The 20685-nt window shown below is 49.1% G+C and overlaps 1 protein-coding gene across 2 annotated transcripts in view; it reads left to right on the forward strand.

Moving 5' to 3' along the window:
- Positions 1 to 6: 6 nt before the first annotated feature.
- The window catches only part of PRKCE (protein kinase C epsilon), a 570548-nt gene continuing 549869 nt past the window's right edge, over positions 7 to 20685 (forward strand). For both annotated transcript variants that reach the window (XM_004699760.4, XM_045285766.1), the window contains exon 1: positions 7 to 834. In XM_004699760.4, the coding sequence (XP_004699817.1) occupies positions 487 to 834 (348 nt within the window). In that variant the 5' untranslated portion in view covers positions 7 to 486. The remainder of the gene's footprint in view (positions 835 to 20685) is intronic.

The raw sequence follows: 20685 nt of genomic DNA on the forward strand, positions 1-20685 counted from the left end.
GCCGCCCTATCCACCGTGCGCCCCCGGCCACCCTTTTCCGGGAGTCGAAATTTCCCGGGGATTATGTTTTGGAAAGGGAGGTAAGCCCCGGGCGCGGCGCCCGCTTCCTCGCAGCCGGGACCCAGAGAGCCAGCGAGACGGAGGCAGCCGGGGCAGCGAGCAGCGGAGCGGACGGCTGGTCCCTTTCTCCTCTGGAGGTGCTGCCGGTGGGAGAGGGGGTGGGGGGGAGAGACTTGCGCCAAACGCGGACTTCCCACAGCTCTCCCCCCCTCCCTGCTTTCCGTTAGGAACCCGGCGAGGAAATACATGCACTGGCTGAGAATCGCCCGCGCCAGGGCGCAACACGACAAGGTGTAGGGACCGTGTGGGGTGGGGCCAGAGGGGACCCAGGAGTCCCTGGTGCCTGGGAGCTTCGGGGCTCTTAGTTCTTCATTCCTGCCCTCGGGGGCGGACGGAGTGACCCGGGCCGCACCCCCTGCCCCGACCATGGTAGTGTTCAATGGCCTGCTGAAAATTAAAATCTGCGAGGCCGTGAGCTTGAAGCCCACAGCCTGGTCGCTGCGCCATGCGGTGGGACCCCGGCCGCAGACTTTCCTGCTGGACCCCTACATCGCCCTTAATGTGGACGACTCGCGCATCGGGCAAACGGCCACCAAGCAGAAGACCAACAGCCCGGCCTGGCACGACGAGTTCGTCACCGACGTGTGCAATGGGCGCAAGATCGAGCTGGCCGTCTTCCACGATGCCCCCATCGGCTACGACGACTTCGTGGCCAACTGCACCATCCAGTTCGAGGAGCTGCTGCAGAATGGGAGTCGCCACTTTGAGGACTGGGTGAGTCGGGGCGCTTGGCGGCCGGGGGGTCCAGCCATGGGTTCTGGGGAGAATTGCTGGCCTTGGCATTGGTCTTGGGGTGCGGGGTGGGCGGTGCAGAATTTCATGCTGCCTGGGTTGTGTGTGTTTAAGTCTCAGCTTTCTTGGTGGGCCACAGGCTACCTGGCAGTTGAGAAGTAGGAATTGGGGCAAGAAAGACAGACTCGAAAAGAGGACACTGCCCTTTTAGCCCCTCCAGCGGGCGCGGTGCTGCAGGGGGTTCTTAAGGTGCAAGAGCTCTGGACCATCGGTACTGGTACTTGGTTGAGGACCACCCCCACCCCCCACCCTGCGCGTAGGCGCGCTTTAGGCTGGCGCTGTGTGATTGCGTGTGGGTGGGTCCTTCTGTCCTTGGAGAGGCACGTGGAGTCTTAGACTGATGGCTTCTGGCACGTCCTGGCTTTGTCCTGCTAAGCGGAGTGAGGAGTTGTTTTATTTTCCTCTCCTGAAGGAAGCTTGTTGGTTTCTATTCCATTGCCTGGCGCTTCGCTTTTCCAACAGACCGGGAGAAAAAAATGTGTTGACCAGGATGACCCCCTAGGGTCCCAGAAACATCAGTGGAGCTTGCTTTATCCACGTAATTTCTCATCCATCTAGAATGAATATTGTTGTATTTTAAAAACATTCCACTTTGGTAGTTGGAAGTCCATAGCTTGAATCCTGTTTAAAGTTACATTGTTGCCTTATGTTGAGTTCAAGGCCCTGGGCAATGAGATACTACTTCTGAGACTGAGCCTGAGTAAATTGATTACATTGTCAAAATATTCGGGGGGTCAGAAGAAGGTTTTGTGAAATCCCTGTCAGCCAACCTTGGCATGCTGGAGAAGGGGGTGGGGGTGGGGGGAAACAAGCTATGTGAATTCTTCTTGGAGTGAAGGCATTGCATTTGGAATTAGATTTTGGTTATTCCCAGGTGTGTTACCTGTTTCTGTGAAGAGCAGAGGAGGCTTCCAGTGTATATGTTTTCAGGGTCCTTTGGCTTCTACTTGGAGATGTTGGAGCCTCATGGGGAGATGAAGAGGGGTCACCTGCTTCATGAAAACCAGCCTCCTCCATCTTCTGGGAGGGGTGGGGGAGGCTCCTGGGCTGCTTTTGAATCACCTTGGCATATGACCTTAACACTTTTTCCCAAGGAGATAATATGGGGGAAAATATGAAAAGGCTGTTCTGTTGATGCTCATACATGTGCTGTATGTAGACTGCCTGTGTCGATGCATCTCATCGAAGGCTGCGCTTCACCGGGAAGCCATCTGGCTAAGAGAAACCTGCCTTGCACTCTGGAAGCCTTTATGGAATCCCAAAGAATCCAATACCATTCCCTTCCATTTCTGTGTCCCTCCCTCCTCCCTCCGCCCAGGGTCCCTACACTTCGCCCATTTCCTTTTTACACATGGCCTCAGTCCTTGACTCATATCAGATGGGGGAGCTGAAGAGACAACTAATTTCAGAGCAAGACCCTAAAATAAAAAGCTGTAATCTTGAACCATTACTTTTTATAGAGGAAGCAGCGAAAGAAAAGTCTGTGGTTTCTGTAGTGAGGAATGAATGGAGGCGTTGCTGCATTTGCAGCTGCTGGGGTTTGGGGAGCAGGCTGGAGGCAGAGAGGATGAACTCAGGTCTGCTTTTGGTCTGGGCTGGAGGGAAAGGCTTCATCCCAACCCTTGGGTGGATCAGTGTGCTTTAGGCACTACAGGCTTGATTGCCATCCTCTAAGGTGCTGAAATTCATCTTGAATTTGGTCCTAGGCCATTAATCCACAGGTAAGTTTAGGAGGCAAAGAAATCGAATCTCAGAGAAGCTAAGTGGGTATGCATGGTCACATGACCAGTAAAGGGAGGCTGAAGTAGGGCACCTACCCCATATTCTCCTGCCTGCCTGGAGGGGAGCAGAACACTTGGTCCCACCGCTCTATTCCTGTGATAGATTTAGATGCTTGCTATTTCCATGTTTTCAAAATCACTCTCTCTTTTGTCTTATCTGAAACCCAAACCCAAACTAAGGGCAGAAACCCACTACCATAGAGTTGATTCTGACTCAAAGAGACCCTCAGTAGGGTTTCAAGGATGTAAATCTATCGGAGCAGACAGCTTCATCTTTCTCCCCCAGAGCATCTGGTGGATTTGAACCACCAATCTTGCAATTAAGCAGTCTAATGTTCCCCCAACAGCTCTACCAGGCCTCCTTATCACTCACTGACATTGAGTAATTCTGATTCACAATGACCGTATAGAACATGATAGAACTGGCCCTAGTGAGTTTCTCCCACGGAGCAGTGAGTGGATCCAAACTGCCAGCCTTTTGATTAGCACCCGAACAAGTAACCCACTACACCACCAGGACCTTGGGGCTCTTTATGCTGCTGCTGCTGCTGCTGTTAGGGGCTTTGGAGTAATTTCTGACTCAGATTGACGATAGGTACAAACAGAACGAAACCCTGCCTGCTCGGGTGCCAGCCTCACAATAGTTCTTATGTTTGAGTCCACCTTTGCAGCCCCTGTGTCGATGCATCTCATCGAAGGCATTCCTCTTTTTCGCTGCCCCTCTACTCTACCAGCCAGGACTGGTTTCTCCTGACCACATGTCCAAAGTATGAGAGCCAAAGTGATAAATTTGGTATGACAGACTGAAAATCTTGAGATAAAGAAGCCTGAAGTCACAAGATCAATCAAATAGTGGAGCTGGTTCTGACCACTCATCCAATATTCTTTTCACGAGAGCAGGGATAGGGAACTTCAAGGCCGGAGAAACCATTAGCACCAGCTAACGTCACACACCTCACCCAAGAGAAGCAGTTCTAGCTATCATGCTAGGGGTGAGTTAACTAATTGTTTGACCAAATATAGCAGGCTTATTTTGAAGCTGATGATTTTATATGGCCCACGAATGATGGTATAAATATCCAAATGGCCCTTGGCAGTAAAAAGGTGCCCCCCCCCATTCTAGATGCTGTGGCTAAAGTAACACCTCAAGACTGAAGAGAGGGGTATACCTGCAGAGGGGACTGGCCCATGGAGGTTCATCTGAATTGTCTAAGGTTGCTTTTCATCAGCCGAGGTATACCTCAGAATCATGCATCTGGGTAACTTCTGTGCCCACCCCTGGCTGTGGTCAAGCTACAGCCTTTCCAAGTGTGGTTGAGCGCTCAGAGATGGGAGGGCATGACACTGCGGCTCACCCCTTTGCTTTGGAATGTTTAATCCAACTCCATGCTGGGTGCACGCTGCTTCCTGTTCTGTCCTCAGCGCCAAGCAGGGAGGCTTAGCAGCAGTAGGTAGCCACGGGGCTAGGAGGCCACATGTTACTCTCAGTGGGCTTCCATTTCTCCAGGAGACATCGCTAAGCAGATCCATGTGAACACTTAAGCAGTTTCCCAGGGAGTGGTCCCATCAGTGTGTGAAAAGCGCTCTGGAAGGGAGTAGGCTAGGAGAGTGGGAAGACTCCAGGAGGAACCCAGGGAGGAGGCAGCACTGACTGGGACTGAAATGCTGGCTAGCGTTTACTAGGGGTAGTGAGTGATGAGGAGCCGTGGTGATATGGGCTATCCATTGGGCTGCTAACTGTGAGGTCGGGGATTCGAAACCACCAGAGAAAGACAAGGCTTTCTACTCCCCTAAGGAGTTACAGCTTCGGAAACCCACAGGGGCAGTCTGACTGTCCTATAGGGTAACCGTGAGTCGGAATCCACCGAATGGCAATGACACTTTCTTTTGATATCTAGAAGGGGAGATAGTGTTCTAGGCAGGGACATGCCCAGAGCCAAGGAAGGAACAGTCTGAGGCTAGGCTGGAGACTGGATGATCATCACTGAAATGGAAGGCACTTCTCAGAAAGGACGAGGACAGGGTTTCCCAAATGTTAAGTCTCCGCTGTGTTGGAGTTTTATCTGAGTACCACCTGTCTTGTTGTTTACTTTTCTTAAGCTCTCAATCAAAAACCAAGACCCCGAACTCACTACCCTCTTGACTCCCCTCAACTTACTGCCATCGAGTCAAAGCGACTCACAGCGACACCCCCTCCTCCATGCCCCCGGTGGGTTTCACAGACTGAAACTGTTGATGGGAGCAGAAAGCCTCATCTTTCTCTGGCATCGGACTCAGGGCCACCTTAGGAGACAAAGTGCAACTGTCCCCATGGGTTTCCAAGGCTGTCAATCTTTCTGGGATCAGAAAGCCTTCTTTTTCTCTGGGAATGGCGTCTGGGAGGTTCAGCTAACATCACAGTTAGCCTCCCAGAATGTACGGAACCAACTACGTCAACCAGGATCTCTCAGTCTCGGGATTCATGAAAGCATGGGTCGGGGAGTCGGGCTCCACGTTTCCTTCGTTCACATTCCATTAAGCTTGCAGCGGCTGAAGAAGGAAAGTTCAGCGCAGGTGCCTCTCATCTGTGACACTTGGGAAACACCGGAGCCGGAGATCGTTAGCAAAAAACCGAGCGAGATGATAGAATGTTCCAAGGCTGTTTTGAGGTCATTGATCTCCAGATAATGTGAGGCAGTGTGGTGGAGATGACAAAGGGACTTGCTTTAGAGAAAACTCATTACAGAGCAAAGAGATTTTCACTCGCTTTTGAAGCCCAGTACCATTGAACAACATTGCCGTTTTGAGGGTTTCTAAGAAGGGGGTGGGGGGGAAGGGCCCCTCTGACTTGGGTGTGCAGCAGGAAGACTAGGTGAGGGGGTTCAGCGTCTCAACCCGAGGGTCCTGCCTACAGAGCTTTTGATTCCGTGGTTTGGGGTGAGTGCATCTTCCGAACAAGCTGTCATGATTCTGACCAGACCGTGCCTTGAGCACCGCCGGGCTGCCATAGAAACCGTGGCCTGGGAGGGCCTTAGATAATGCACGTCTCCAGCTTGAGCGCACAGGCTGTTCGGATATTTTATTGTACGTACTTACTGTGGCCCTTTCTAAGTCTGAAAGTAAGCTTTATGAACATCGTCGTGTGACACAGAGGTGTTGGGATCAGCGTGAGACCCAGAGGCTGCATGAATGTTGGATGGGCTGCCTTTGCATTGAGGTCAGCTGGGGGCGGGGGGGAGTGGGGGAGGGCCCGCCTGGAGGCCACAGTTGGGTTTTCCTCTCTCCCTTCCTCAGGAGACTCTGTACTGAACTCAGCCCTCGCTTGCTCTTCCGTCCCCAACTTCTGAAGAGGTCTTCAGTTTGTATTGCTCCCTTAATTCACCTGGAGAAGAAGAGTTTATTTTACAGGGGTAATGGAAGAATGCCACCTTTTGAAAGGTGACCCCTGCGGGGCCAAGGAGCCCTGTGGTGCAGTGGTTAAGTGCGAGGCTGCTAACGAGTAAGGTTGGCAGTTCAAACCCACCAACCGCTCTGTGAGAGAAAGATATGGTGGTCAGCTTCCACCAAGGTGCCAGCCTGGGAAACCCTGTGGAGCAGGTCTGCCACCTCCACAGGGTCACTATTTGTGATTTGGTGGCAGTGGGTTTCAGCAGGGCAGTTGAAAGACAGAGCTCAGAAGCCAGCGTCGTGGGGTTCGAATCTTGCCTCTTCGCTCTGCTCGTTCTTCCCCAAGCCCCACCCAGTACGTGACTTAATCTTTACGTACTTTTGTTTCGTCATCTTTAAAAGTGTACAATGGTAACAATTCTTTATTTCAGTAAAGTGTCCTGGGGATGTTGGGTCAATGTTGGACTGTTAACCACAAGGCCCGCAGTTCAAACCCACCAATCTCTCCTGGAGAGAAAGATGAGGTTCCCATAAAGATGTATCACCTCAGAATCCCTACGAAGGGTCACTGTGAGCTAGAATTGAGCTTGATGGCAGTGCGTTTTAGAGTTAACAGGTCTGGGTAGACTTGGTGGGAGTGGGTTTTTATAATCACCATGGGTTTGTTGGGGAACGGGGGACTGCAGCCCCTTACACGCGAATACAAAGGCTTGTTGTTCAAACCCACCGAGAGGCAGTGTGGAAGAAGGAACTGGAGAGCTGCTGCTGCAAGCTTGCAGGTTTGAATCCCCCTGGAGCAAGAAAGGCCGCACACCGGGGCCTGCCAGGAGGGGGAACAGGCTGGACAGCAACTGGAAATGAATTCATTGGTGGAAAAAGCCCAGAACAATGACTGGGACTTAGCACGCACACATGTTCTTGGTGGAGCAAACTGTGAATGGGCTTGGCTTCTCACCCAAAGGTTGGGGGTCGGGGGTGGTGGTGGGGTATCTAGTCCACTGAAAACCTGATGGAGCACAAGTCTCTTGTGACTAGCCTGGGGTCAGCAGTAGTTGGAATGGACTTATCACCAAGTGGCTTGACATTTGAAGGAATGGTCAACTACAAAAATGATCATTTGCACGTGCCCCAAACCTAGCCCAGGGCTGCGTCTGGAGAGGCCTCTTTCCTGCTTTGATGGCATGTTATGCGGGGCAGGTTTTCATAGTCTGCAGAATAATTTTCTTAGGTTGATGGGGATCTTGTTTTTGAACTCACAGGGACCTTGGATCGGGTGTCTGAGGCTGTAAATCTTTATGGGAACAGTCAGCCTCATTTTTACCTGAGCAAAGTCCCTCTGGAGTCTTAGAGGACTCCCTTGACAAGGAATGGGACATTAGAGAATTTGTGTCTCCTGTTCCCAGAGTAGCCCATTGGTTGATAGTACACTACCACCTATACCCCTCCCACAGAAGTTAGCTTCTAGGCCCACCAGAATCACTTGGGGCAGATTCTTAGAATGCATAGAGGTAAAAAAAAAAAAAATGCATATCGGGATCATAGGGTTGCGGTGGGTGGGAGCTGGGAGTTTGAATTCTGACATCCTGGGAAGAACAGTTGTAGAGGTCAAACCCCATCCCTTCCAGCCTGACGGAGGTGGATGGCTGACCTTGGTTTGGTTTATGCTGCTCAAAGGCATTTTTGTTTTTGCCCTTCCAGACATTTGTAGGTAGGTTTTCTTAGAGAGTTCTGCAAACCTGCATTCTCAATTAAACAGAGCAATGGGAGAGGGTCTGGAAAGGAGGTGTGGGTTTGACTCAGGACTGGGATTGGCTAAGATAGCGAATTTCTCCTCTGGGTTCACTTGTACCCAGATTTCCCCCCCTGCCGCTGAGGGCTCACCTTGTGCTCTCCTCTCATAATTCTTACTATGTGATTAAGTACTGCTCCCTTCGGCACCTAACTGGCTATTGAATAACTACCCCCAGGTTCAGTTCTGGCCCTCCAGGGCTGGAGATAACCTCGGGGCCCTCAGCAGCGGTCAAGCCTGTCTGTGCAGTCCCGTTTCTCCTTCCTGGTGTCCGGGCAGCAGCAGAACCTGAAAGTCTGCGAGACTCAGCCGTTGCTGAGTGCCTCAGTGAGCGCCTTGTCTGGAATCAGGGCACTCCAACGACAGGCGGCTGCTACCACTTCCTAGCTGTGTGGCTTTGGGCACGTGACTGAACGCTCTAGAAGCCTGTTTATTCATCTGTGAAATGGGAACACCGGAGCAAGATGTGGCAGTAAAACCTCAAAAAGATTACTGTCCTGGGAGCCAAAGGGGCACGTTTTCTCTGTCCTGTAATAGGGTCAGTATGAGTTTCAATGGGCCTGACGGCTGCTGTTTTCTTTCCTTTAAAAAAAAATGGGGATAGGACAGTTCTCGTGACTTTACCATTACCGTGAGCATAAAACAAGGCAATCTATGTAAGTTCCTTAGCACAGGCCTTTGCATGATACGCTTTAGCAATTTTAGTAGTACTCCAAGAGTGATGTGTGCATTCCTAGTGTTCGAATCTTAAGTCGGAACATACGGTTCAGTGAAAGACATTTTTCTCCCTGATTTGTGAATGTATGTGAAACGTCTTGTACAGCCACCCCCCACCCCCGAAATAAATCAAGTTACGCTTTTTAACAAATTGTCTTTGTGGAACTGATACGATTACTTGAAAGGAGATTGTTTTGGAAAGTCTAGGGCTTGTGGCCTCTGCCGCCAAAGGTCACTTACTAAATGAAGCTTGTCAGTAATTGAAATTGGGCATATCTGGGAGCTGACATTTTGATTTTGCTGAACCAATTCCATCCAGTTTCATGACTTGAAATACATTCTCCAGCACTGGAGTTCTAATTCCAGCTGACGTCTGCACTGAATGCTGGTACTCCTTTGTGCTGCCGCCTTCTTCTCAGTGTTTACTTGCAGGGCGCCACGGATGTAGCACAGATCCAAAAGTGTACACCCGATTTTCTCCCCTCCCCAAACCAGGCCTCCCAGAGTGCTCACCCTCTCAAGAAATGCCACTTCATCTTTCTACTTGCTCAGGGCTTTCCCAAGTCTTGAGAAATCCCTGTTGACGCCTCACACTCTCAGCTTCCCGACATCTAACCCGGCAACCATATCTGTTGTCTCTGCCCTAAGATCGACTCCCGAAGGAATCATTTATTCCATTGCTTCTGCAGCCACCAGTCTGGTTCAAGTCACCACCATCTCATACCTGGATGATGTCCCTAGGCTGCGCAGTGGTTCCACCTTGCTCCAGTGTCAGTCTGTTTGCATCACGGCAGCCACAGGTAGAGCATACATCACGACCAACCCCAGGGGTGAAATGCTAAGTCTCTGTACCATCGTGTGCAAGGCTCAAAACAGTCCGCCCGTTGTGGTGACATCTTTGAACTCGTCACCTAGTATTTTTTACTTTGTCCGTGCCTCTTCCAGCTGTCTTGGCACACTTGACATCTCTTACACGTGTCTATACGTAGACAGTCACCATGTTTCTGTCTCAGTCTGTCTCAGTTTGCACTCGCTAGTCCATCTTTCTAGAAGGTTCCCGATGCAGATCCAATGGTGTCACTCAAAGGTATGTATTGTACTTCCTAAACTCTCACGGCCATTAAGTCAGTACTGACTCCTAGGCACCCACTGTGGGTTTCTGAGGCTGTAACTGTTTACAGGAATAGAAAGCCCAGTCTTCCCAAGAGGCTGCTGGCAGTTTTGAACTGCCGTCCTAACCTCTGTGCCTGTGGTTAGACTCCCCTTTGGGGATTCTAGGCTTTGTTGTGTTATTGAGGTAGGGTGAGTGTACCTGTGTCTTGACTCGGTCTCTCTTCCAAATAATTCATTGTGACTTGAGTGAATGCATGTTTACAGAGCAAATGGGTTCTCCATTCACTGAGGCATACCATGCTTGTTTTGTGACGTTGAGTGTGAGCCCCACAGTGCCACAGCACCCGGTCCACTTTATCCCTGGGTCTGCCTTCTCCGTGTGTCCTTCTTCCCTTCCTCATGCTGCCTTCGGAGCTTTGTCCCTGGGCAAAAGCTGCCTTTTGGGCTTACATGAGGCGTTCACACTGCTCTGTTGCTGTTATTCATCTTAAAGGCCTGTGTATTGTCTAGCTGAAAATTGAGCTGTGGTGACTTAAGGTCCAGGTTTAAGGGGGACTAAGGGCCCTAGTCTTGGGGTTCTAATTGGTCTCTATTTGATCAGTCAATGTACCCCTTTTTTATTATTAATTTGAAAGGCTGAGGTTTCTTTGGTTCATCAGTCCTTTGGACTTACTATTTCCATTTGTCTTTGATTTTCTTCTTCTTGAGCCACTCTTTTTTTTTTTTTTTTTTAAGTATGAAGGAGATTAAACAAGTACACAAGAGAACAGAAATTGGGTAGAGTGATGGTAGGCCACATGAAGATCACCCAGGATCAGACAAAGACTAAAGGAAGACCCTCCTCCAGTGCTGCCAGAGAGGAAAACTTCCCTCGGCTTCTGCACCTTGGATTTGGGATTCTAGCCTCATAACCTGGGAGAAGGAGCCCTGGTGCCATCGTAGTTATGCAGAGGGCTGTGATGCAAAAGATCTGAAGTTCAAAACCACCAGCCGCTCTTCAGGGGCTTTCTACTCCCATAAACAGTGACAGTCTCAGAAACTCACAGGGGCAGTTCTAGCTGGTCCTAGAGTGCCGCTACAAGTCAGCACTGACTTGGTGGCAGTACATTTGGTTTTGGTTGGGAAGCTATGGAAAAAAAACCCCGATATTTTGTTAAAGCTTTCCCCATGCGGTATTTCTCTTCCACAAAGGGGCTTCAAAAAGTTTGTGGAAAAACGGAAATAACAATTTTCAGAAACTTCCCACAAACGTTTTGGAGCTGCCTTGTATATAGTAGTGCTAGGTCCCAGTCACAGAGTTAGGTGGTGAGAAATTGGGGCAGTGTCTCATAAATGCTTCAACTCTAGACGTGGTTTTGGAATTGAGTAGTGGGTAGAGGCTGGCAGAACTAAGCGTGCCGTCAATGCCGAGATTGTCTTGAGGAGACTGGTGCTAGAACTGTGAACGTCAAAGGCAATTCTGGGGAGGGGGGCGGAGGGGCTCTAGAAGGAAATGAGGAGAACTATAGACAATATCTCTGTCATTTTAGAAAATGCACGTGGTGCCAGCAGCAGGCGTTTGCTACCCGCATGGATTTTAAATGCCCTCCTGCGAGGCATTCAAAGAAAACGATGGGTATGTGTTTGGACAACGGCGTGGCAAAGAGCTTGTCTGAAACACACTCAAGTGTTTAGTGGATGGTAGAACTTGGAAGCGGTGAACTTGGAGATCTGTGTGGTTTTATTTGCCGCTGGTCGTTCAACGCCAGAGGAAAGGGGCTCACTTACAAGTGACTTGTGCCAAAGAAAAATAAACCGTAAAGCACTGGAAAGTTATGTTGAACAAGCTGGGAGCATTTGTCCTGGCAATTTCGCCAGTAACTTTTGTTATTCCCATCTTTGGGTAAAGATATTAATCCTGTGACTGATGGACCTACCCAACCACCCCAGTAGAAAACCCACTCCCTCAGATCTGTGGGAAAGAGACAGAAGGAGAGAGAACTCTGCCTGCTTCTTGCAAAGAGACAGGAACAAGGGCCAAGGAGCTACAGTTGCCGTCATCGTCCAAGCAAAGAACAGCAAAGCACCATCCCAGGAGCAGGTCAGAGACCGGCAGGACCGCTGGAAGGCGCACGAGACACAGAGTTACCTGGGCCTCGTGGCCTCTCAGGTGTCAACGGGTCAAGTCACCACCTCCTAGCGTTCCAAGATTCAGATCCTCACCATCTTGGTTCTGGGGTTCAGGGCTACCATTCCGTTCCGTCAGGAGGATGGAGTCACTAACCAAAGCTTAGGGGGCAGGCCTGCCATGTCCGGGGGGCCGAGGAAAGGGGCTTTCCGGGGCAGAGGAGGCAAGAGTGGGCTAGGAGAATGGGGCCACCCACAGCCCGGAGAGCCCAGTTGCCATCGCAGCGATGAAGCTCAGGTCTGAGGGGCCTCCTCCGGAATAGGCCGAGGGCCTAGAGAAGAGGTTATTTGGGAGCCTGGGGAGCTAATGTAAACTGTTCTCCTGCGTCTGGGACGTGCTTCCTGCTTGTCATCCGTTCTTGCCCTCCAAGGCCTCCCATTTGTGATAGAAACAGCTACACGGAGCCTTTTCTCTCCTGGGGCTTTGGCAGAAGGTTTCACAGGTTCCTAGGTGATGAAGGATTTTGTCCCAGGTGGGAGCAGATTTGTTTTAGATGCTTCCGAAGATGAGACTTTTGACTCGGAGTTGATGGGATGTGGCAAATAGGGTTTGCATGGGCCGGGTCTGGTGGCACAAGGGGTGAAGCGTGAGGGCGCTGACCACAGGGTTGGCTGTTCAAACCCACCCGATGGCCTTTTAACGAACGTGAAGACTTGCTGCTCTGTGAAGATTGACAGCCTGGGACGCCGTGAAGTTCTCTTCTGCCCCGTAGAGGGTCACTGCAAGTTGATCTCAACTAGACAGCAGTGTGTTGGGGTTTTATTCTCATCTGAAGGGTGGAATGTTATGCATTAAAATTGTGTCCTCCAAAACACGTAGTCTTTGAAGAAAGAAATAGCTGCTAGCCTCTGTTCTCTGTGGTCATAAAGCCATCTGGGGAAGGGATGTCTTTATATATAATACTGATCAGGATGAGTACATGAGGGGGCTTCAGAAAGCGTGTGGGAAATTTCCCTTCCCTTCAATTCCATTTGTCGACCGCGTTGTGAAGCCCCTCCTATCTTGAGTCAGCCTCCCACGAGATACAACAGCAATACCACAAGCAAGCTGAGCGGAATAGAGATGGGGGCAGAGAGACGTTAAGTCAGGGGAGCTCACCCAGGACGAGAAACTCCATGCAACAAGGCACTTCCTCCAGAGCCTTCCCCTAGAGCAGTGGTTCTCAACCTCCCCAATGCCACAGCCCTTTCAAACAGTTTCTCATGTGGTGGTGACCCCCAAACCATAAAATGATTTTCATTACTACTTCATCACTGTCATTTTGCTCCTGTTAGGAATTTGGTGACCCCTGTGAAAGGGTCGTTTGACCCCAAAGTAGTTGCGACCCATAGGTTGAGAACTGCTGCTCTAGAACCAGCATCCGAGTTCAGACTTTCCGCTTCCTAAACTGTGAGGCACTTCAGTTCTTTTTGATAAAATCATCTATTTGTGTGTTTTCTGCTGTTGCCACAGCGAGACACTTTCTGCTGTCCTGTCGAAAATGCCACCTCTCTCCTTGACATTTTGTATATGCAGCTCCTGGGTTAGTTTTGCTCCTTCGCTCTGATCTCAACCGTAGGCACTTTTCATTCTTCTTATTTATCGTCTCTCCCTAACACTGGAACGGAAGTCCTGGGAGCCCAGGAATGTTAGTCTGCTCGCTGTGCCTGCCACACTGTCGGATGGATGTGTGACGCGTTCTGTGAGCAAGTCTGTCTCCCCTTAGCACCGACTGCGGTCGAGCGCATGGGCTGGAAGACGGGGACTTGTCTCAACCAGCGTGGCATGTGCTGTATGTAGCCCTGGCCTCCGAAGCGTCTGAAATCTCGTGGCGATAGATGACCGGGATAGTCAGCAGTGGAGCGACGTCCTAAGAGAGTCTTCCCGTGCAGCCGAGAGAAGTGAGGAGAAAGAAGAAAAGACTATTTTAGCTTATGCAACGCAAGTGAGATTCCTGATGAGGGTTTTCCTGGGACACCATGCCGAGCTGCTTCTGTGACGCACCAGGCACAGCCAAGTCTGAAGTTTCTGAAAGTAGGAGTCCTGTAACCCCCTGGGCATTCAGTGTCTGTGCAAGGCGCTGTGCCCCTCCATCGTGTAACAAGAATCATAAGACACCCCCTCCCCTATTGAGACACAAACCCGTGGGAGTTAGCAACAAGAAATGTACTATGCGATTCCAGGGTCCGTGCTCATTCACCTAGCTCATGGAAGCAGGGGGACACGGAGCTTCAGAACCCCAGAGCAGGCCTGCGGTATTTTACATAAATAAAAGCTACACTTGGCCAAACATTCTATTTCTCTCCAAATTCCTCTGGGTACATGCGGGCTTGTTAAGTAATTACGGTCTATTATAATGCTAATCAACAGGACTGCACCTGCTTGAAATTTCGTTTTCTGGCAGAAACCGCCTGTGGTGGCCAAAAGTCTGTACTGTGCTGGAGGAACAGAGAGAGGACGGGACCGCACTGTTGCGATGGTAGCACAGCGACATCTAAACACCGTGAACACTCAGGGGGAATAGGAGTGAGCTCTGGAAATCTGGGCCTGAGCGGAAGACGGGAAACAGGAGCCTGTCACCAGACCCAAGTGCTGGAATGAGCTGCTCCCCACGCCCTCCCTCCCCGCCCCTCTACCTCACCTTGAAGTCTCAGGGAGGCCTAGTTAAGCTAATGGAAAGTCACCTTCATTTGTCAGCAAGAAGGAAGCCCTTTGAGCGCCTGACCCCAAGAGGTAGATTCGAGTTCAGCTGTAATCAGGTTCATAAATCGTTTAGGAAAATCGTCCTGGATGATTCCGTAAAAGATGATTGAGGAGGAAAAGAATGATCTTTGATCCTCCTGAAAGAAGGTTTTTGTTTGTTCGTTTGTTTATAAACATGTCTTGTGGTCAGTCTTCCTTTCCTAACCGGATGTTGAGTGTCCAGTGGTCAGAAAATCTTTCTTCTCCCCTCTCCCACCTGGTCTCCGGTGGAGCCGCTCACTGTTCATTCACTGGTGGATTGAATGCAAGGCTGCTCGCTTCGAAGGTTTTCATCTGATGCAGTGCAGGAAGGAAAGATGATAGAGGCCACAGAAGATTCTAACCAACGGACAGCATGGAGTGTTCGTTTTTCATTCTGGCTCTCCTTGCATTCATTTAGCAGGTGTTATTGATTAAATATCTCTTATGCCAGGCAATGTGGCAGGACTGTTCTCCTGGAGCATATCGTCTAGTAAGAGCCACAATGTTAATCAAGGAATAACATAAATATAAGACCAGGTGCCATTGAGTGGACTCAAAGGTTGTGGCCCTACTGGGGGCATGCTGAGTCCACATGTGTCAGAGTAGGGCCATGTTCCATGGACTTTTCAATGGCTAATTTTTCTAGGTTGGCCAGACCTTTCTTTTATGGTGCCTCTGGGTGGACTTGATGAACTTTCAACCTGAACATGTTAACCATGTGCCACCCCCTAGGCCTAGGGGGTCTACTATCAATATACAGTACTGGCATATAAAATAACAGCGGAGAAGGAGAGCCTATTAGAATCTTCTCAGAGCCTGGGGACACCTAGACTTCATGGCTCCAGGGTTAGATGAGTTTATACCGCTTCTTTTCCTCTGATATTTATTGCGTGGGTCAAGTGGCGCTTGCGAATTGGTGTGGTTGGAGCCGAGAGGCCGCGTCAGCATTATTTCGATGCTCTACGAGTCCCTGGTTAAGGGTGATCACAACCCCATTCTCGGTGCTGCGCATTTTGGGCCTTGACTGTGTTCATCCTAGCACTCCATAATCTTTTATCTTTATTGTTATCCACGAAGCTGCCTTGTCTCACCTGCGAAACAATCAGCTTCTACTTTTCCCATCCTCATCCTTCCGCATGCTTGCCATCAAAATCACAAAGCTGTTTTGATAGCTTTGCTTCTTCGTGTTGAAGGTTCACTCACGAAAAGAGAAAATTATTTTCAAAATGGAACCCTCTCTCGGTATCCCCAAGTCACTCCAAGGACATTCTAAAACAGACAGAATTTCTAGAATGCAGTGTCTGGGTATCCATCCCTTCCCCCCCCAACTGATGATTATCGACACTATTTCAGGCAGCAGAGAGAATCAGCAATTAGCCAGCAAGGGTGGAGGAGGGGATCAAGCAGTGTTTTCAGAAGCTTTTGTAAAGAGAGGAGCCTCACCTGGTTTCAGGTCTCTGTGATCAAGTAGTTTGGGAGCTGTTAAAGGGCAAATCAACTTTGGTATATTAAAGATTTGTAGGAGGCCTATAGCAAAAGAATTTGCACATTTCTTTCTAACCAGATAGTGCCCAAACTGGTTTTACCATAAGATGCTCTTGTGAAAAAAGATGTTAGCATCACATGCAGCTAGTGTTTTGTGGACACATTTTGAAAAACACCGTGTAATTAGATGAAAGATGTAGGCCATTCGGGGAATCAAGATTGCACCTTTTAGGAAGCAGTAGATTTCAAGAACTTTGGGAATTCAAGGAGAAAGTGGGCAAGTTTGGATTCTAGTAGTGGGCAGAGCTTCATGGAAGAATATAGGGTAGAATAGGAGGGAGGGCCCTTCTAAACTGAGAGAGGAGCATGAAAAATATTGGATAAACAATTTTTAGCATTTTAGATTCAGAGATCAGTCAGGAGACCAATGAGATTAAAGTAAATTCACAAGTTCTGGCTTCATTAAAAAAAAACAAAAAACCAACCAACCAAACAAAAAAAGTTTGTTGGAGAAGTTTGTTAGGGAAGGGAATAGTGGAGATAGTGGGTCTCCGTTTGTGTCTCTATTCAAGTATCCGTCCAACCATCCATCCATTCAGCCAGCCAGCCAGCCAGCCACCTAAACAGCTAGCCAGCAAGCCAGCCAGTTAGCCAAATGGCCAGCTAGCCACTCAACAAATACTAAATGCTTTATTTGGAGCTTGCGGAGTTTATGCAGTGATGAACAAAGTTACTCTTACGACAGCTAACTCTTGATTATCAAGGAAATCGATCATGAAGCTAACCCCAACCTTCTCTGTTCCATTCTCAGTTAACGGTGTTTCATTTGTTTCCTAAGAGGCTTGGTAATAGAGAATAGTTTTGTGTCTCCGCCATGCCATGAGAGGTAGCTTGTCGCAGTCCCTGGTTCTCATAAAAATAGTATGAGCTTTAGAATCAGTCAATCCTAGGCTTGAATTTCTAGTTTAATTCATTTTTGGCTCCCAACACTGGGCAAATTATCGAACCAATATTTACCCATCTGCAAAATGGGAATAATAACTATCTGATAGGTTTATTGTGGATTTTGGATGAAACATACTGAAGTCCCCAGTAAGTGGTAGTTATTGATACTGATTTTAAATTAAACTAATATTCCTCATTCAATATTGGCAAAATTGGCATGCAAGATTTTGTTCAATCTGAAGATTTTGTTCAGTCATTATCAATTTTTTTACTAATTCCATTCCAAGAGTTGGTAACAGAACACTTTCCAGATCCAGCTTCCTCTGCACTTGGAAAGGAGCTAGCAGCAGGACTTGGGCTTGCTGCATTCCAATCCAGATGTACAGGAGTTCAATTCCACACCTTGCCCTTCTCTGGAGGAGCAGTGGGCAGGCAGGGGCACCTGGACCACCAAATAGACACAGCTGACACATTGTTCCTGCTTGCATTTTGGTGAACATCACCTGCATTGGGCTGTGGTCCTACTGTGGTCACTGAGGTTTGAGGCTTTTATTAGTGCCTGCTTTGCTGTGGCCCAGGTGCTCAGCCTGGGGTGGGGTTGTCTCTGGGCCAAAGTGGCTGATTTCAATTTTCTACCCTGTGTCTCTTATGTAAGCCTAACCTCCCATGCCACCAGCTCCTCTTTGGTAGAAGGTTGGACTCCACCTCCCTACCCTCATACAAATTCAAGTTGACACAAACATCTAACTTCACATGCCTCATATTCCCATTTCTGGAATACTCTAACTCCCCATCCAAGTTTCCTTTGGCCACCATTCCCAGGCTACAGCTCTGTGGGAATACCTCTAACATTGATGACTTGTGTTCTCCACTTACAGTGGTTGATGGCTTGCGTTGGCTGGATATTGTCCCTGTTCTCTAGCAAAGACGGAAAAGGTTCTTGAGAATAATCAAAACATTTACTGCCATTGGGTCGCTTCTGACTCCTAGTGACCCTGTAGGACAGGGCAGAACTGCCCCTGTGAGTTCCCGAGACTGTAATGCTTTCCAGGAGTAGAAAGCCTTGTCTGTCTACCATGGAGCAGCTGGTGGTTTCAAACTGGTGACCTGTGGTTAGCAGCCCAATGTGTAACCACTGTGCCACCAGGGCTTATGTTCTTGAGTTTAAAGGCTCCTGGATTTTTGAGAGTGCCCTAGTGATGCGGCGGTTAGAGTGTTTGGCTGTTCACTGCAAGGCTGGAGGTTTGAACTCGCCAGCAGCCCAGAGGGACAGAGATGTGGTCCGCTCCCACAACGAGGAAATCAACGGTCGTCCGGTCAATTCTGACTCCTCGTGACCGCAGAAGACAAAGCAGAACTAGTCCCGAGGGTTTCTGAAGTTGTAAATCATCATGAAAGGAAACGTCCTTATTTTTCTCCCCTCGACACGCTCCTAGGGTTGGACCTTGGCTGGTGGGTTGAGACCATTGCTCGTCTGGTTAGCAGCCCAGTGCTTGACCCGCTGCGCCAATCAGAACAACAACAACAACAACAACAAAATCCACTGCGACCGAGTAGATTTCTACTGATAGTGATTCTATAGAGAGTTTCTGAGACTGGAGATCCTATCAGGAGCAGCCCACCTCAATTTTTGGCAGATTAGAGGTTAGCACCCCAATGCCTAATGCCTCTAGGGCTTCTTAATTGGTCTTAGAAGTGGTAATATTATGTCAATACTGTTTACCTAAATACTCATGTGCTTTAGATCATTTACGCTGGGATGTTCTTCCAACCAAGATAGTAATCCAAACCCCAACACCAAACCCAGTGCTATTGAGTTTACTCCAACGCAGAGCAACCTCCCCTGGACTAGAAGAGAACTCCCTCCCAGGTTGTCTCTGCTACCCGTCTGTCAACATAGGTCTATGGCAAGGTGACCAGATTTTAACATTGGTAAAGCGGAACACCATTGACTGTGGGGTGGGGGTGGTTCTGATTAAAAATTTGGTCTATATGAACCAAATAGACCGTTCCCTAGCTTGTTGTGCATTCTTTCAAAAAATCGGGACTTTTAAAAAACGCCGCGGGACGTTATCTCATCACCTTAGTATATAGCCAGGCCTTTCTTCTCTGTTGTGCCTCTGGGTGGGTTCAAAACTGCCTTTAGGTTGGTAGTTGAGATTAAACCGTTGGTGCCAACCGGGTGGCGTAGTGGTTATCCCTTGGGCTGCTAACCAAAAGGTTGGCAGTTCAAAATTGCAGGCACAGTGCATTACCGAAGGTGGCCCTTCTAGCCCAAATCTCTGATTCCTACCGAACAATCTCTCCCTGCATGGGTCTGGTAAGAAATGTCAGGGAAGATACTAATGTGAATCCCATTAGTAACTGTGAACTGACTTCCCTGGAATGGCATCCTGCTGTCTATAAAATGAGCCCTCTGAGAAGCAGCAAGGAGGGATCTCATTTCCAGCAAGAGCCAGGGGTGGAGCGAGAATCCTTTGGGCCAGAGGTTCCTGTGCAGTGAGCCTCCTGGGTCATCTAGACTCTGGATCCGTGGTTCTCAACCCTCCTAATGCCGTGACCCTTTAACACAGCTCCTCATGTTGTGGTGCCCCCCAACCATAAAATTATTTTCACGAATACTTCATAACTGTAGTTTTGTACTGTTAATGAATCAGGCAACCCCTGTGAAAGGGTCCTTTGACCCCCAAGGGGATCGTGACCCACAGGTGGAGAACCACTGCTCTGGATGATGGTTCTGTGGTCAGAAGGGCATGAGTAGCACCCTGACCCAGAGCACGGAGCAGAGTGATGGATTTTCTCCACCCATGGAATGTGTAAAGAGAAATGTTTCTTGCAGTGGCTGGCTGTGGAGTCGGATGCCTCCGGGCGCTCACTTCAGGAAGTTGGACTTGCTGCCCCGCGAGGTGGAGCTGAGTGCCTCGAGGCTGAGGCTTACTGCAGTGAGGTGCCTCTGGGCTCTTAATTCAGGGTTGGGTTTGCTCACCCACAGGGCTTGAGCTGAATGTCTTCTGGTTGAGCCTTACTGCAGAGTGGTCTGCCCCTTTGGGCGTTTATTGGCAGACCTGAAACTTTGAGACAGGTCCTGATAATCAACTACCCTGAGCGTTTCTCACTGGCTTCTCGGCTTGTGAACTTCCTTATAAACCCTTCGTCATGAATTTCCTCTGTGAGATTCAGTGTAGCCATTGCAATGGAAAGTAAAATAGAGAATGTTAATTAGGACAATTCAGAAACCACCAGCTGCTCTGTGGGGAGAAAGATTGAGACTTTCTACTCCCGCAGAGAGTGATGGTCCCGGGAACTGACGGGAGCAGTCCGCCCTCTCCTGTAGGGTCACTATGAGCTGGCATCAGTTCAGTGGCAGTGAGTTTGATTTTGGGGGGATGGGGTGGGTGGGAGGTGGGGACAGTGTTGTAGTTTGACAAAGTAGTACAGAGTCAATTCAGCCTCATAACAACCTTATATAGGGTTTCTGAGACTATAAATCTTTTTAAACATAATTTTATTAGGGGTCATACAACTCTTACCACAATCCATGCATACATACATCAATTGTGTAAAGCACATTTATACATTCATTGCCCTCATCATTCTTAAAACATCTGCTCTCCACTTAAGCCCCTGGCATCAGCTCCTCATTTTACCCCATCCCTCCCTTCATGAACCCTTGATAATTTATAAATTATTATTTTGTCATATTTTGC

The sequence above is a fragment of the Echinops telfairi genome, unplaced genomic scaffold (assembly GCF_000313985.2).
Source record: "Echinops telfairi isolate 266 unplaced genomic scaffold, ASM31398v2 ScPeMD7_7475;HRSCAF=8513, whole genome shotgun sequence".
In the NCBI taxonomy this organism is placed as follows: domain Eukaryota; kingdom Metazoa; phylum Chordata; class Mammalia; order Afrosoricida; family Tenrecidae; genus Echinops; species Echinops telfairi.